The sequence below is a fragment of the Clupea harengus genome, chromosome 10, assembly GCF_900700415.2.
Source record: "Clupea harengus chromosome 10, Ch_v2.0.2, whole genome shotgun sequence".
Classification (NCBI taxonomy): Eukaryota; Metazoa; Chordata; class Actinopteri; order Clupeiformes; family Clupeidae; genus Clupea; species Clupea harengus.
In genome coordinates this window covers 7,365,793-7,383,664 of record NC_045161.1, presented here as the reverse complement: position 1 = coordinate 7,383,664, position 17,872 = coordinate 7,365,793, and the positions used below count along the sequence as shown (strand labels likewise).

At 43.6% G+C, this 17,872-nt stretch overlaps 1 protein-coding gene across 7 annotated transcripts; it reads right to left on the bottom strand.

Moving 5' to 3' along the window:
* Positions 1–112: 112 nt before the first annotated feature.
* cc2d2a (coiled-coil and C2 domain containing 2A) lies at positions 113–17,663 on the bottom strand. Of its 7 annotated transcripts, none has more exons than XM_042708831.1 (41): positions 17,577–17,663; positions 17,083–17,249; positions 16,827–16,902; positions 16,533–16,580; positions 16,032–16,115; positions 15,377–15,725; positions 14,852–14,943; positions 14,501–14,602; positions 14,252–14,353; positions 13,766–13,993; positions 13,301–13,460; positions 13,011–13,147; positions 12,699–12,830; positions 11,302–11,511; positions 11,040–11,146; positions 10,707–10,847; positions 10,160–10,316; positions 9,651–9,919; positions 9,295–9,472; positions 8,929–9,082; positions 8,633–8,780; positions 8,180–8,318; positions 7,712–7,915; positions 7,510–7,602; positions 6,456–6,547; positions 5,762–5,776; positions 5,080–5,247; positions 4,684–4,789; positions 4,479–4,588; positions 4,260–4,356; positions 3,972–4,067; positions 3,709–3,885; positions 3,372–3,386; positions 2,516–2,719; positions 2,312–2,401; positions 2,049–2,162; positions 1,784–1,918; positions 1,554–1,676; positions 1,338–1,396; positions 783–960; positions 113–667 (listed from the first exon to the last, which is right to left on the bottom strand). In XM_042708831.1, the coding sequence occupies exons 2-41, from the start codon at positions 17,094–17,096 to the stop codon at positions 479–481; spliced, it is 5,292 nt and encodes a 1,763-aa protein (XP_042564765.1). In that variant the 5' UTR covers positions 17,097–17,249; positions 17,577–17,663; the 3' UTR covers positions 113–478. The 7 variants fall into 7 exon arrangements, with proteins under 7 accessions (XP_042564765.1, XP_042564764.1, XP_042564763.1 ...); XM_042708830.1 differs by having other exon boundaries at positions 17,083–17,331; positions 17,577–17,653; XM_042708829.1 differs by having other exon boundaries at positions 17,083–17,650.
* Positions 17,664–17,872: the final 209 nt, after the last annotated feature.

Below are 17,872 nucleotides of genomic sequence, written 5' to 3'. Positions count from 1 at the left end.
GGTAAAAACAAATGAATTACCTTGAATTTGGTTACATTTATTCTCGAAACAAACTAAACTATGAATTATGGTCACATTACATTCCTTGTAAGGTAAAGTAGGGACAACATCATAACAAGCCAATCAACTTTAATTGTGAGTATTGATTGAAATGGGTATTAAAAGTAACGACATTATTAGGAATATTTCTGCAAAAAATAAAACAATATCAATAGTAAAATGTTTATCCTATAGTACACAGTATAGCTCATGTTGGCTCAGCATCACATAATTGGTTCAAAATTATGTCTGCCTTCCCTCTTAGATGATTTGTACAATATAAAATAATCCTTACAGTTAACCAATCTATTTGGTACACACACACACACACACAGCCTATCCCTTCTTATACATTCTGTTTGTTTATCTCTCACCAAATAACAAACTACCTTTGTGCAAAATGTGAGACATGAGTAAACATATTTCTAGAATGTAAGAACTAACGTGTCCTTATGAGTGAGGCCAGGTACACCCACACAGACAAGACATTATTGGGGTAGGGGTGAACATAAACAGCCAGAGCAAACTCCACATTTGACATTTCCACTGTATGGACCCCAGTGCTGTACACAGCTTCGATGATAGGCTGGATCTCTGAAAATGGCAGTTGAATGGGAAAGCCCGATATCTGTAAGGGGGAAAAAAACAAAGAAAACAAATTGGTTAGGTCAGGATCGCTGAAATGTCTGTGTTTGGGTCTTATTTTGATCTGATTCCAACACAATGAGTAAATCCTGGCGCACCCTGTATTCTCCCAGCAGGCTTTGCAGCTCCAGGCGGTGCTCCTCTGCAACGTCCCGTCCACCACTTAGTTCAAGTTTGGGCAGGAAGTGGCGTAGGGTGGAGGAACAATATCGGTTCCAGCGGGTGGGGTGTCGTGGACGCCATTCCATAATCTTCTCTCGCAGTATTTTCTCAATCCTACAGACAGACCAATAGGAGACTCCCGTAAAATAACCATGGAAAAATCATTGACAATCCATAAAGAAATCAAACTAGTGACAGATTTTTTTTACAGTTATCAAACCTACAACAATGTTATGGTAACAGATTAAATATAAATAAATAAGAAAAGAAAAAACTTACAGAAAGCATTGGCTAATAAAATACTTTCTTGTATCAACACATCATAACATGGGATGGTAAAAAACTCAACATATTCTCTGCCCAAAGCCCTTCATCAGGGATCCAAGCAACCCCTAAGTGCACTTTAGGAAAGGGATGGAATAACAAATACAAGAGTGCAGCCAGGAACGGCAAACACAGGCGAATCACTTCTACCTGATCACTTCACATACCTGTCCTGAAGCTCTGTGGCTGCTGCCTTGTCTGTGCGTTGATAGGCCAACTCCTCGGGCTACAGCAGGGAAGCATTGAGGACAACAGTCAATTTGAACCATGCAAATAAAAAACAACTACCTCCGATCTCCAAAGTATGTTTCAAATGTGAGTGTATTATAGCAGGCAGCAGAGGAAGATGACTGGAATCTCTTAAGAATTGTCTCCTTGGTTACCTGTACACTAGAGAGGCCTGGATAAGAGAAAGCCCGAGAGAAAAAAGGCTTCCAGAACTTGTTTTTAGTCATATCAAAACTCATCCTCATTGGGGCATCATACATCTGAATGTTAAACCATACCTAAAAGAGAGAGCGAGGGAGAGAAAGAGAGAGAGAGTGCGGCACTAATCAGTTATAAATGTGGTGATAACTTTTTATAATGTCAACTTCATTGCTCCGTCACTCACATTGTCAGCATTTATCAGACATCCAATAGTCTGCAGTGGGCAGAAGGTGTCATATTGTCCATAGTATTGACCATTGCTGGGGTTCCAGATGAGGTAGCGACTCTGGTCATATGTCAACACGTATGCAGTGAGCCCCTGTGATGGAACAACACAAGACATGTCAGGAACGGAAGCAGATGAAACAGGAAGTGACTCAAATGTTCTGCTCGCATGTTCTCTCTCACTTCCATGGTGCAGGAGCTGGTGAGTCAGGAGCGTTACTTACCTCAGGGATGGCAGTGCCAATGATGAGCCATGCTTTTTTGCCCATGGAGAGGAAGTAGTTGCACAGCAGGACAGCGTGCTCTTCCTCATCGCCTGCCAGCAATGTCAGGAATTGCTAGAGTAGGAAACAGGATGGCAAAATGCAACATTTAGGAATACTGGGAGATCATTTCTTCAAAGTGCAGTTGTACGAGCCAGGTGGACCCCAATGGCCTAAATGGCCTATATTAAGAAATATATGTGTGTGTGTGTGTGTGTTCTTACATCACAAGTGCTCCATAGATCACAGACACCGACAAAAGAGACGCTGTCAGGGAGGGAGGGAATGAGGGAAACGTATCTGGCAACCAACTCCTAAAACAGACACAGAGACAGAAACAGAATGAGCATACCGGCAGTGTCATTCAGTGGGATACCTTCTCAAGTTGACTGGAACTCTATGCAGCCTTCAGCAAGGCAGATACTGACCGTAGTCTCTTGTGGGTTGTCGGGGGAGGCATCCAGCAGCTCCTGAGGTGGGTTGAGTGGGCGGATATAGCGTGTGATGAACACCGTCTTGCCATTGATGTCGATGACGGTGGTGAGGCAGGGCCGACTGGGGAAGCGCTGTGTGGCGTCCCTCTCGAAGAACTCAGAAGCCAGGAGCAGACGCTCATCCTCCTCTGTGTCAAACTGATATGGGCGGGTTCAAAGGTCAGAGGTGAACAGCATGGCATGGAAATACTTATTAAAGCAAACTGATACAACCAGTGATAGACTGTAGTCTCCCTGTCTCTCTCTCTAGAAAAGCTGCTAGAGTTTTGCAGGTGAAAGTCTGACACTGACCTATACCAAGGTCATGTACTAACACAGAAAACACTATGGCTAACTGAATGCACTGAATGTATGCAAGCCAAACTAATCTGCTAAATAGCTTTAAAAGCAGAAGGGTTATTGGGGAGCAGGATATAAAAACTATAAAGCCATGCCAACATCTAACAGATGTTGCTCAACTATTATAGGACATTGAAATAAGTAAGTACATTGATAAACAGCAGTAGTCATGATCTACTTCGATACTGTGAAAAGCATTTCTGGAAATTGTAGAGATGAAAATGACTTAACTTCTCTGTGACAACACATATATATTAAAAAGAGATTCTTGTTCCATTGCCATGGCTGCCTTCGCATGCATGGGCAACAGGTTATAAAAACATCTCGTGTTTTAACCAGTGGGTGAAGTGCAGGTCAGATTTAGCTTGGTAAAAGCCCATACTGAACCTTGCAGAACCCCCAAGATCATGTGATCAAGTTACTGTGGATATGAGATCACAGTAAACTTTACCTTTACATCCTTCATCTACCAAAGGCAGCAAAATGCAGACAAGAGAGGACAGAACATGACAGGAGTGAAACAAAGTCTTCTCAACTCCCATCCACGAAAATGCACAAAATGGGCTTCACTATTTAATATGAACATAAAATGAAATGTTATCCTTTGTCTTTGTAAATAGGCAATAACAGTAAAAACATAAACTCTGTGACTGTGCATCCTTCACATAATGCATGTAGCAGACAGAATGGACAAAAAGAGAGAGAGAGAGAGAGACAGAGAGAGAGAGAGACACACACAGAGACAGAGAGAGAATGGAGAGAGAGGGGGGCACTAAAAAGAGGCTTACCTTTTCTCTTACGGTCTCGCCAGGCACCAGCTGAGGCTCGATGGTGATGAAGAGCGTGACGAAGGCTCCCTCAGTCAGGTTGCGCACGATATCATAGCCGCCCTCGCTGAGCAGGTTGTGCTCTTTGGTGTATCCCAACAGCACCGGCGGCATCTCCACTTTGAATGTTCCGTCAATCTGCCAGACACATCAGTCAGATAGATGCAAATTACGACCTGTCCCGCTGCGGTCAACATTAACACAAGTTATTTTGACAGCCTTACCCTGGACTGGCGATAAATAGTACTGAAGGGGATCTTCACGCAACCGAGCCAGTGCCTCTCAACGTGTGCGTATATGCCTCCTCTTTCTCTCTCAGCCTGACAGGGAGGAGAGGGGTGACACAGAGAGAAGAGGACATTGCTAAAGCAGAATAGTAAGCTTGCTACAATTCAGTTGTGTGAAGAGGCTTGGTTTCGTGTGGTTCCACCTAGCCACTGTACAAATCGTAGAAAAATAACACTGCACTTTCATCATTCGATTGATGACTAATACAATTGTGCTATACTCACATCAGTTGTTTCATGAATGACCTCATCAAAGATGTTGATGAAGACTTCGTCTTTCACGGACTGTAAACTGGATGTACTGTAATCTCCGTTAGGAGCACTGAAACGAGAGGAACACCTGAATACTCAGTAGCACTTCTCACACATCAATGGCACATCTGACGTAGATGCTAAAGTACTTCACACCAGTGCTGTCTAAAGCTAGAGGACTTGTGTGTTCACCTAAAAGACAGCAGGAGCTCCTCGTTCCAGCAGGGGTTAGGCCCCTCAGCAGTGGAGGTCTGGAGAACCGTGCGCTGGAACGTCACTTCCACAAAGGGCCTGACAAGCACCTAATGTGAACACAGTGTTAAACAGACGTGCATAGGTCACTCTGGTGGTTTATCATCACCAGTATTAGCGGCAGGAAATGGCCCATTTACCATACCTGGTTGAGAGGCCAGTCGATGCCTTGTAGGGCAGTCTGTGATGACTGTCCAGCAGTGAACGTTTCAGTGACTGAGCGGGTCGACTTGGATGCTACTGCTGGTTTGCTGCAATTACAACACATGATTACTTAATTTAAGCCAACAGTACCCGCCCCATTCAAGGATCATGATGGTTGATAGATAGATGGGATAGAATGATAGATAGGATAATTCCTATGCTGCCTAAACACCACAATGCCAGACAGACACTATCTATTTACAGCACAAAGCTATTATTTGTACTCATTCATGCACTGATGCTATTCTCTGATCCAAGCAATTCCAATCATGAATTCCAAATAAGGACTTATTGTACCAGATGAGTCTAGCTCAACCATGGGGAGATAATGAGGTACCTGGCTTGGGGTTTTCGAATGGGAATATCATATGCTCTGATAATGTTGAGCAGGAGTTTGATGTCTCCATCAGACAGGTTCTGTGCCGTCACCTTCTTCCTCTCTTTCCTCCGTGGTTTCAAAGGACGTTTGGGTTCAGCCAGTTTAAACAGGTTCAGTCCAAGGACCCTGAGAGAAATACTAGCTTTAGTCATCTCAGTACAATAAAGCCATTGGTCATTTAACTACATTCAACATAGTAAAATAAATAATAACTACAACATGAACTTCAACAGGAACATAGACCAAAATATATTCAGATTTTTGTTCAGTTCCACAGATACTATAAGATATCAATTTCCAGTGTCAAACTGAGGCTTTAACTTACCGTTTTTTTTCTCGCAGAACTGGCACCAATCATCCTTAGAACACTACATTACTATTATGTCAAGGCCATTATGTCAACACCAGGAGGATACAATGACTAACCCCCATTTAAAAACGTTCTGTAGTTACCTTACATGATCCTGTACAGTTGCACCGGTACTTCCCCAGTGTCCAGTGTTACCAATGAAATGACAACTACATACAAAGAACTTACTGATGCGCTTTGCTAAAACAGACACATAGACTATGACTACTGGCTAGGTAGTGACAAACTAAAATGGATCCACAAAAATAAATGAAAGAACCGAAAACATACCCAGGGCCAGGACCACTGAATTAACACATGCAGAGCAAAATAAGGAGATGGAACATAACAACAATGTTAACAAATGGAAAGCAGTGACTGATTTAGTAAAGATGAATTAACTGTCAAAAGTATCTTGAAGAAAGTTCAGTGTTGTGGTTGGTAATGTGTTTCTTTGGCACATAAAAATGGATGACGCAATAGTATTTAAAAGGTCTACAAAGAGTCTAATCCAATGTGGTTTAGTAGTGGAAAAAGAGAAATGTAAGCCAACTGAAGGCACAAAATGACTGTATTTATATTGTCCAAAAGTTTGGGAAAACCTGACATCCAGACAAAATCCCACCCAGTTTCGCGCTGATCACTGATTTCAGTGCTGGCACTTGTGGACACATGATTAATTGGAGGCCTCTACAGAAGTTATTAAAAAGCAGCTACGTCATCCATTCCAAACGAGAGCATGTGTAACTGAATTATGCCATGTGACAAAGAGAGAAAATCAGTGGCCTCAGGCAGAATGAGAGACAAGAAATGTAGCAGAATGTTTTGAAATAGCTTCATTAGAATGTTGAATGAATTCATGTAAGACGCACTCTGGGGACTGAGGTTTCGAGAGGGGGTTCCTAGATGCATTTTAAAACCATCATTTTCATACTCAAGATTGGAAAAACTCCATATTATCTCATTATGACATGTGCATAAGTACCCAATAGTGGGGACCTCCTCCTCAAGAACCACATCAGATAAGACGAAATGATGTTTGGCGATGAGGAATCGATTGATGACAGACTCGCGTACCTTGGAGGGGGAAAAGAAAGATAATGGCTCGGTGTTAAACTTTAACTGAAACAGTCTATTATTTGTTTTCTTCCTCATACTGATGTAACATCAGAGAGGCTCCCCTCTGGAGGGATATTTAGTTTTTTGTTCTTGTTGTCATTATGCCTTTAAAGCTCTGTGAGTTTTTGTCCTAGAGTCATAAAAAGAACACCCCCAGAAACCCCCCAGATACAGTGCCTTGCATAAGTATTCACCCCCTTGGATGTTTTACCCTTTTATTGCTTTTATAAATCAGTCATGGTCAATATAAATAGGCTTTTTGGACAAAAAAAAAATCACAAAAAAGCCCTCTTTAATGTCAAAGTGTAGTATAATGTCACCTGTGTCTGGAAGGTTTATTCACTGGTCAGTATTCAGTAATCAGTATTCATGGTGTAACAGTAGCCAGGAATACTGATTACTGAATACTGACCAGTGAATGGACCTTCCAGACACAGGTGTCATTATACTACAATCACTTAAGACACATTCACTGCACACTGATCCCCATTTCACTAATTGTGAGACTTCTAGCACCCATTGGCTGGACCTCTGTTGAATTAGGTCAGTCTAATTAAAGGGGGTGAATACTTATGCAATCACTTTTTTTCATTACATATTTTTATTTAATTGACATAACTGTGTAGAAATCTGTTTTCACTTTGACATTAAAGAGGGCTTTTTTGTGAATTCTTTTGTCCAAAAAGCCAACTTATATTGACCATGACTGATTTATAAAAAAAGCAATAAAAGGGTAAAACATCCAAGGGGGTGAATACTTATGCAAGGCACTGTACATATATGCCACTTGTGCATCAATGTTTTTAGTTAGAGGAAATATACAAAACCATCAAGGCATGTCAGACTAGACTCTGTCTAACAGAAGTCTAATAGGCCTCAGTCCCCAGAGGGTTAATGTTTGATCCAAGAAGCAAACTCACTTTCTGTAGATACTTGGCCACCAGTGCCCTATGGGCATCCAAGTGTTCCTTGGTATCAACCACCTCGCCATCCCTCAGTCTCTTCTCATAGTCCTGAAAATGGCAACAAAAAAAAAAAATCACTGTTAGATGGTTTTATGTGGGCGAAATATAGTATGTTATTATATATATATATATTATATATAGTATGTATGACTCTGACCTGGAAGATCTTCTCAGAAACCTCACGCTCCTGAGCAGGCACACACTTGTAGCCACGGAACTCGGCCACTTCCTGAGTTCTCAGCCGGAGCAGGCGGAACCTCCGTGATCGGTCCAGTTCCTCATCAGACAGGAAGTTGAACTCCTCCTGCAGCTGCTCCAGGCGAAAGTAATCAGGAACTGTGACATCTCCACCACTGACCACCTACATGAAGGGAAAACAGAACAAGAAAGAAAAAAATTGCAAAAATAACTTGAACTCCTTGAACTCACTTAGACACTACACAGTGAAAAGGGCCGGGAAAGCTAGAGAGGCAGATGTTTGGTAAAAATACTGCAATTTGGACAACAGTAACACAAGCTGACCCTTCACACATTTTTATATCGTCTTCTGCAGATCTGATCCAATGAATCGCATTAGAGTGACTCATGTTTGATGGTTGTCCAAAGCAGCGCTAGAAGGGCTTACTGAGAGAAGCTGCATAATGGAGGCGTTGTTGGGATCATTGGGATCCAGCCGAGACTCTGCAGCCCATTTCCCCAACTTCTTCATGTCATTCAGACCTGAGGCCCCAATGCATGCGATCGCATCCATCTGCATTATCCCACTGGGAGCATAAAATAAACAAAGTTAATTTAAATACCATACCATATTACATACGTATATATACATATATGTACGTATACACACACACACACACACACACACACACACAATATTTAATATCAAACACAAGTGCTTCAGTTATATAATCCATTTCATTTATTTAAATTATTTCTGTGTTCAATCCCCGACATTACAGATAAACACAAATACAGATGTAAAAGTGTCCATATTTTGGCTTCACAGCACACTCTAGCGTGTAGCGCATTACTAGCACATGTACCGCTAGTAACCACTCTGAGCACACACTCTGCTCACCTGTTCATGCCCGCACTGGCATGAGTCATGGGGGGAGCCAGAGGGATGTCATTTTCTCCTATGGCCCAGGACACACAGCAGGACAACTTCCCTGAGGTAAGCAGGGTCAATCTGTTGCTGCCATCCGCCTCAAAAGAGAAAGGCACATCTGCAAGACAAAAAGCCAATGTGTGTCTGTGCGTGTGTCTGCGTGTGTCTGCTGTTTGTCATGCGTCTGCGTCTGCGTCTGCGTCTGCGTCTGCGTCTGCGTCTGCGTCTGCGTGTATATGTGTGTGCTGTGTCTCATGTGTGTTTACCACTGCCAACGCCCTCGTGATTGAACATGACTCGCTGGTTACTGCTAAACTCCAGCTCTTCAGAGGTTGCGCTTCCTGTCAGTATGGATGGATCTGGGACGGGCACAAACACCTCTGCCAGCTGGGTTGTTGAGGATCCAACCGTTTCATACACCTAGGGATAAAGAAGCAGTTACATATCATAATAGAAGTACAGACATAGGGAGTCACAATAACTTGTTGAACAATCAAATGAACAGTTTAGACATATCATTTCACTGATGCATCTATTGGTTCTCAATCCACGGGCACATAAGTCATATTAACAGAATATCATGTAATATAGCCATTTTGACAGTCACTGCACAGCCATCTTGCTGAAAGTACCTGCAGCTTGATGCTCTCAGGCCAGTTGATGATCTTCAGGTTAAATATCTGACCGAAATGGACCCTGAAATCTGCGGCGAGGGCACGGCTGTCTGTTCGGGAGACTTCTTTGTCGTTGTACAGGACTTTCACAAATTGAGAGCGCTTCAACACATCCTGTCTTCTCGCAAGTTCAGCCCTGAGGGGAAGTTGTGGAAAGACAGATCGCACACCATTTATCTAATTACATCTATCAATTTAAACTGAATGAAAAACATTCACATACAAACAAACTACATCTTTAAAACATAAAGTCAATATTTTATGATTTGAACAACTGCACTAAGCTCTTGATATTACTTCAAGTGATGTCGTACCTGGGACACTGCTCGTTGTGAGTGATATTGCTGGAGGCAGTTAACTCCGGCACCAGGATAGGCTCTCCGGGCTTCCTGCGGATCCTGGAGGCTTTCTCCCGCACCAGCCTCTCCACAGCCTCCAGGTCCGGCTCCTCTGGTGGGTCAGGCTTAGGGGGCTCCTCGCCCAGCTCCTCTTCACTCTCCTCCTCATCCTCCTCCTCCTCCTCCTCCTCCTCATCATCCTGAGACTGCTGCCTCTTCTTTTTCTTCTTTTTCTTCATGGCTTTCTGCACACAGTGGATCATGAAAGTGTCAGCAGTGTGTTTACCATGTCTATGTGTGTATGTCATGTTTTTACTGTCTGATGATGAGGCTGCCACTTTACATGGCCATTCTGAAATTAAGAGACAAGTGTCTTAAACTCAGACGGCCCATCCATAATCTGGATGAAAAGATGAATAATGTATTTTTTTGTCCAGACGGCTTAAGAAATGAGTCCACAGAATTCGTACCGAAAAGAAACGTACCTGCTTCTTTTTCCAGGTTTTCCACTCCTCGAGATGTGTCTTGTATTCGGCCACCTTCCTCTCGTAGTCCTCCCTGCTCTCTGCTTGGAGTTCGGACACCTCCGCCAGAATCTCGGCCTCACACTCACGCTCATCTGAGGCTCTGTCGACCTCCTCTCTACAACAGCAAGAGCAGTACCAGACCCTTTCAGCACAGACCTCCAGCAGATCACAAAACACATCCATATATAACTGGGTGCAATCCATTTCGTTGTCTGTTTGAAGTGTTTGGTTCAGGTTGAGTACGCGGTCTTAATAATATTTTTCTGAACTGGTATGAAATACTATCTTGCATAAGACGTTTTGCCTCAATCTCATAATACATTTTGATCAAAATTGATTGTTGTTTGATTTAGTTGTAACCGCTGGCTTACTCTATTTGATTACCCTGGCCCATGTTTTTGGCAATGACCTGGTGAAATCTTGCTTCCTGCTGACTGTAGCAGTAAAGGAGACAGAGCCATCTGTAAGAAATCATCACTATGTTACACTATGCCGTGATGGTTACCTCCTCAGATAGAGCTTGAATGGTGTGTTGGTGAACCTCTGGAATTCTCTCAGGGCTTTGATCTCCTTCCACACCTTCACGATGTTCTTCAGCAGAACCCGGTCCTTCTCCTGCTCCACGTCACGCATCTGACGAGTGATCCTGGCAGGCACAGGCCAACAGCAGGTTAAAAACCCTCACAGTGCTAACACGTCCAAAACACACTCACCTTTTTACACCTCTGATGACAGATTAGGAAAGAAATGTGGAAAACGTTCTGCGCCAGAGTCAATATGATCAAAGGTGGAGTGGTTTGGGGTAGTGCAAGGGTTATAGATCTTTCACTTTACTCACTTCACTTCCTGCCTGTATTCCGCTATTCTCTGCTTTGCGATGTCACTTAAGCCCAGTCCGCCGTGGTGTTCCAGCATGTTCCGTATGGTGTTCCTTAGCCCACTCAGCTACAATATATATATATAAATAAATACCAGAAATGATTATTTGTGCTATGGAAAAAGTTCTGTACATAGTTTGATCCTATCTAGGCCTGGCCATAAACGTAAGAGGTTAAACCATCTGTAAGAACACATTTTATAGTATTGATCAGTGACCGTACCTTATCTGTGAGCAGACGAGTGAGGTTTTTATGCTGTCTGCTGAGGTGCTGATCGTACAGTTGAGCCAGTCGGGCCCCCAGCACATGCTCCCGGCTGAAGAGGCCATGATGGGAGAAGATGAGGCCAGCAACATCCACATCCAGCTGGTAGTCCCCCTGGATGTCACCGACTCCAGGAATGTAGCGTTTGGCATACTTTGACTTTATTGCCTATGTCACAGGCCCCAATAAGTGAGTGAGTGAGTGACATCATTCATTCATTCATTCATTCATTCTCATGAATGATTAGTTGGTTCTCTGATCCAACTGACTAATAAGTGAGAATTCCAGGGACATGAACATTTCAAACTTCCAAAGCGGTTCAATCCACACTGTATCGTATCGTATCGTATCAATTTAACTATGCATGATTAATTAAACCTACAGACACTTTCATTCACTTTTAATATACCGCCATAACAGTGTCATAAAACAACTATACATGTATTTGGAGTGTGTTCATAATTGCATTTTTCTCTGTGTGCTTCCATGACCGCAGGCGTGGGAACAGTACATGAGGGATTGTGTAGGTGTGCTGAGCATGGGGTGTTTCCGCACACCAGAGTCCAGCGCAGTGGACCCCTGGGGATCTCTAAGTGCTTATGGTGACTAATCACGCGTGACACGCCTGTTCTCACCCTAAATAGCCACGTGTGAACTCTTCCCCTCTCTCCACAATGGAGTGCCTGTTTGCCATATGACATCATTATACAGCTGGAGCCTAAGCCGATGGGTTCTCCTGTCTCTAAATATTATTGGCCATGGTTCACCTTGCCTAGCAACCGTCGCTCTGCGTTTTCTGCACTTTCTCTCAGTGTCATAACTGAAACTAACTGAAACTTTACTATTCCATTACCTCTACAAGAAAAGCAAGAGAACATCCACTGACAGAAAACATGACTATGGAAGAGAGACTGCCCAAATTGCATGTCAACACATCCACATTAATTTGCTACAATAATGTAACGTACAGACATATGATTAGTTAACATTTAATACATCCAATTCTCTAAACGCTAGAGTGAGTTGACTTCTGAATTGCTCTCAAGGGGTAGGGTGGAGAATTAACCAGGCTGTCTCTGCTTGAAATATGGCTTCTTCTCTGTGAATCTGCTTTCATCCCAGGCCAGAGTAAACAGCTTTCCAGTTGACACAAGCCCCTCTCACTAATTCCCAGTCAATTTCTACCTCCTTCACTTCCAGCAGCTTGTGAGCACATGGAGAAGCATGTGTACACATACTACTGCGGTGACACACTCCTAATTAGAAGCCCATTGAATTAAATACTCTTCCTTAGTCAGTCAGCACCGCCCGCACACACACACACACACACACACACACACACACAAATGTATTACCTTTCTGTAAACAGTCTGTAGAGCAGGTTCCAGATCACCCTCCATATGGAAAAGAGGGGGCCGGGTCGAGGACTCTTTAATTGGGTCAGGCAGAACAGTGACCCTCCCATCATCTCCAAACCATTTATTGCCCTTTGAACATGATAATGTCATTTCATTAGCATATTAAAATCTTTGATTACATAGCCAGGATACAAAATGCTCCCGCACTGAATGAACTGAAAGTACTGAAGCCAGATGATGTAGAATAAAGGCAAACTGGCAGTCAAAGGCAGATTTTGTTCAGGTATTAGCATAGTAATGGAGCTTTACCTGGTCTTGTCTCAGTATGCGGTTTTCCAGAATGTTCTCATTGGTGAGGGATACTACCGGCCTCTCTCCTACGTACAGCCCTTCTTCCTCCAGGTATCGAGGCTGCATATTTTCAGGCAACTTGATGGAAGCCGGAACTGAAGAATGGAAACGCAAATTACGTGCTGACTGGCTAATATGGCTCTTGCCAGGTCAGAGAGGATGTGTCTCAATTAGGAGGATAAAGCTGCTTTCAGGCGAGGAGACGAGGAGTAAGTTGAGTGTGTGTGTGTGTGTGTGGTCTGATGTACCTGTTCGCACACTGGGAGTGAAGAGCAGCTCACTGTCGCGCTGGACTCGTCTGTTGTACCCAATGTACTCTGCTTTCCTCACCTCTAGGAAGTCCTGAGAGGACTGTTGAATGAGGAACGGGTCCTCCTCTCCATCTCTGACCAGAGCAGCGTCTTCGTCCTGAGAATACAAATACCACACACACACACACACACACACACACACACACACACACACACACAAAACAATTCTCTCAAGGATATTGCATCCACTTACATAAAAAAAAGAAATCGGAGAAAGAAGCTTGCCGAAGAAATCAAAAGCTCACATGACACTGAGGAGATCATGGACTGTAATGGCCTGGACTGTGGACTTGATTTTAATACAAGGTGCAACTCTAATTACCAAGGGACAGAGGTTGTGTTTCCTTGTTTGGGAATACATGAATGGCTGAGATATTGGTATACATCAAGGAAACATTTTACCCTCTCCTCGTCATCATCCTCTCTGGCTTGCTCCCTCTCCGTCTCCGTATCCTGCTCCTCAGGTTCCTCCTCGCCGTCCACCTCGTCATCATCCTCCTCCCCTTCTGCCTGTTCCCTAGGGGCTCTCCTCTTCTTGTGCCTTTTCTTCGGCTCTTCTTCAGGCTCGGGGTCAAAGTTGAAGGTGAAGAAATTATAGGCGTCTTCAGCTGTGGGTATGCCAGTCTCTCTCTGTAGAACAGCACAAAGTAAGTAGGTAGAATCAGGCTTGATGCCATGCCAGTGCCTATGGCCATGGCAAAGCAACAGCACAAGGTGACAATGATACATTTAAAGACAACACTGCACCAGAATTACTAACAGAGGACACAGGATCACAAAAAGATCAAACTAGCTCTGGAAGTGATCAAACAACACTTGACATGACATTAACAGATTTGGCCATCTCCACGTTACCACACTAGCAGACATTACAGTGATGGCTCCTACCTGGGCTTCTATCCGTACTCTGCGTACAGCCTCACGAAACTTCACTTTTCCTGCAAGGTCTGTTGAATCTCCATCTGGTGCCTGCCTGAGTTCTGGCTCGGTCTGGAAAAAAGTATTCAGCAATTTTGTGAGTACAATTGAACACAACACAACACATCCATTGTAGAAAAGAAAAAAAATGATCAGTAGCATTTAGTCTTTTCTTAATGAATCCCTCATACTGTGACAGTAACAGGCACAGAGGCTTACCTCCCTGTCAAACCTGGTGAGAGCGTCTCGGTCTCTCAGACTCTGCAGGCGACTGGCAGGCTCCACAGGGACTTCCTGCTGCAGGAGGCTCTCTGCTTTAGACTGGCATAAACACAAGGTGTCAATGGCAAACCCAATAGAAAACAGCATATACAGTATTTGTGTGTCTGCTGAAACATACTGTAATTAATGGCAATGACAACTACATACATATGTCAGTGAGGCAGAGGTGGTGAGTAAAAGCTGAGTTTTATCTTGTGGCAGTGATAGGCACTTGATAGACCATAAACCCACCTTAAGGCTAAAGGGAAACTGTGAGGGTGGAGACTAAGCAGTAATATAGAAACTTACTCTGGCAGCTCTCAGCTTCTCCCTCATACGCTGTCGCATTGAGCTCTCTGAAAGGCTGGAGCTAGGTCTTGACAAGGGCAAGGGAGGCAGGTCTATGTAGAAAATAAAACAAAAGACATGGCAGAAGATTTTAAGAAGTTCGTAGGATGACGTGATTAAATGGCCTTATGAAGCATTTGTCAGTGATACAGAGCTTTGTTCACTGAAGCCAATCCTTGTTGAAACACCTTAAGTACTGTGGTTAGTTTTACAATGTGGAAGCTGTCATGAAATGAATGCTCTCCTGTGTTCTATAATCAATTACTAACATTTCTGTACTGTAATATCCAAATCTGTAGCTTCGAAAGAGACAGGCATCCCTGACCACACATTAACGGGACATGAGGGACTTTTATAATGTCTGATGGAATCTAGCAAGAAGTTCCTGCATTGCTTCCAACAGCTTCTCTTGTTGTCAGACACAGCTGAGAACTGCGAAGTTAATGTAGCACGCCCTTGACTGACCAGAATGCTGTGCTCTCTTACCTCTAGAGGACCGCATTAAGGACCTGGCGGCAGCCTCAGACTCGGTCTCCGGCTCGGTCTCCGATCTCCCCCTCGACTGCTGGATGGACTGAACCTCGCTAATCTCCTCCACCACTGAGGTCTCCACGTCCTCCGTCTCTCCATCTTCGCCCTCCTCCTCCACCCCAGTTTGAGACTCCTCCACCCCAGTTTGAGACTCCTCCACTCCAGATTGAGACTCCTCCATCCCAGATTGAGACTCCTCCATCCCAGTTTGAGACTCCTCCACCCCAGATTGAGACTCCTCCACCCCAGATTGAGACTCCTCCACCCCAGATTGAGACTCCTCCACGGCAGTTTCCTCAAGCATCTGAGAGGTGACAGGTCAAGAGGGATGGAGATGACTAAGATGATGCACTGAATGCTTATCCAATAAGTGTATATACTGTATGAATAAACTTCATCCGCACAGTTTAGTCAAGGCTGGATTATTTATGTAGAACATCGAACAAAACAAAAGTTATGTTAAAGTATTGCACAGCTTGGGTAAAACAACTACTAAAACAACCAGTTAATCACCTAAAATATTGGTATTCATGAGTGATTCAGACAAGTAGTTACAGCGAAATTAACAAGAGAATCCTGAGGCAACAGAGAAACATGAACGAGTGTTTACCTTCTTCTTCCTCCTTTGCCTCTGTGCTTTAAGCGAGCGCCTCAGAGTCTCTGCCGGCCCCTCGTCTTCGCCGCCTGCGAGCTCCTGGTGCAACAGACAAACATTAAAAGCCGAACACACACTGAAGTCAAGACAAGCTAGACGGATCCCCCTACATTGCTTCCCCAGATCTTATTACAGTGCATCAACTTATGTGAACAGGAAGTTTTAGAGATGAACATCATAAAGGCAAAGCGAAAAACATACAGCACACAGGGGAGGATTTCAGAAAAGAGGACAACTACACAGCCTCACAGGAAGTGAAATCGTTGTAATGACATGAACAAGCTCAAGCATACACAAACAAACAGCAGAGTCTAGGAATCTGAGAGAGTAGTAGCAGCTTTTGGAGAGGAATTGTGGAACTACAAGATGTAAGCCTACAGGTTATTCTAGGGTAGGAAACAAGAGCAGGGAGCACAGCACTCAAGATAAGTCAAGCTGCAGAAAGACCACACCAACCTCTGCAGCAGAGTCCCTATTGACCTCCATCACCGAGGAGACCAAAGCCTAGCAGGTAGAGTACAGTACTAAGATCCAAAGTCCCATTTGTGAACATGCTCTAAGTAACGTACACGCTATATGCACCTCCATGCAGGGACCTTGTTCAGTCCGGTTAAACACTAGCTTTCCCCACTACACAGGTTCAGTACTGAATTCAAACAAAGTGTTATTGACAACACGGCAAGATAACAGTAGAGGGTGACAGACATGATACACTGAAACACATAAAGAGCAGGAACTAGGGAAGGTCACCTGAGTATCATCGCGGACTCTGACAAGAGACTCCTGAAAAGCACGGCGTTTTCTCCGCAGTTTGTCTCGGATGTCACTGAAATTGTGCAGAAAAAAGGAGTCAAAGAACAGGTCACAATATGCATGATACGACTTTTACAAATCTGCAAGCTACAAAATATATAACGGAGAAAGTGTCTCAAGTAAGTTTCCTGAAATGAAAACTAATCGGTAAGTCACTATAACTACACCCAATAATATCATCGAAGTGCCTTACCTGGCGGAGGCCATGGCGGTAGTCTACAACAGATTACAGGACTACAGTTTTCTTTGGCCAATGCACTTCAAGTATATGGCTTCCAAACAATCCCTTCTCAAAGCACAGATTGAGGGGGTCTGTCATTATGTAGGAACATTGTAACAATGTCTGACGAAGCAGCGCGACTGGAAACAGACAACAATAGGATTGTAACATAAACCGGTTATAATAGCCTATGGAGCTGACTTGACTTGACTGGTAGAGACTCTGAGGAGAAATGGGAACAAAAACAAAGCATGATGTGTGAACTCGATATCATAATTGCTGTAGTAGTAGTTGTTACGCTACACACAAAACATTAACGACTACGCAACCATAACAATCCGCTACGTGTCACACATCGGTATTCGATACGAGCTAGAATTTGCTCTGGCAAAACCAGGAGTGTGTTTGCGAGTTTTCTTCGGTTTTCTGTGAGTTAATTTTAAAGTTGTGCTAACTAACATTATTACCGTAATCTCACTGCTTGCTGCCTGGTAACGGGAGAAAACTATCCTGCAACCAACCTTGCCTGAGATTTACAGAGGAGGCAACACACGACCATATGGTCGCTCCTAAATCGCATTTCCATTCAACCAGATATCTGCCAGTCAATGACGTAGGTAGTACGCAATCGGGCTTGGTAGAGAGTTCGCTCTCACTGAGCTCTGGAAGACTGAACCTGTGCAGTTTTTGTATGGGTGCGTGAGTGTATTCGTTGCGTAAATGCGATTAGACATTTTGGGCTTATTACAATAAATATAAAAAT

Excerpts from the sequence above, each read along its gene's own strand:
- cc2d2a (XM_042708831.1), bottom strand. Across the intron at positions 13,148-13,300 it reads CACTCCCAGTGTGCGAACAG|TTCCGGCTTCCATCAAGTTG; the intron begins GTACATCAGACC and ends TCCATTCTTCAG. Across the intron at positions 668-782 it reads GCCTGCTGGGAGAATACAGG|ATATCGGGCTTTCCCATTCA; the intron begins GTGCGCCAGGAT and ends TCCCCCTTACAG.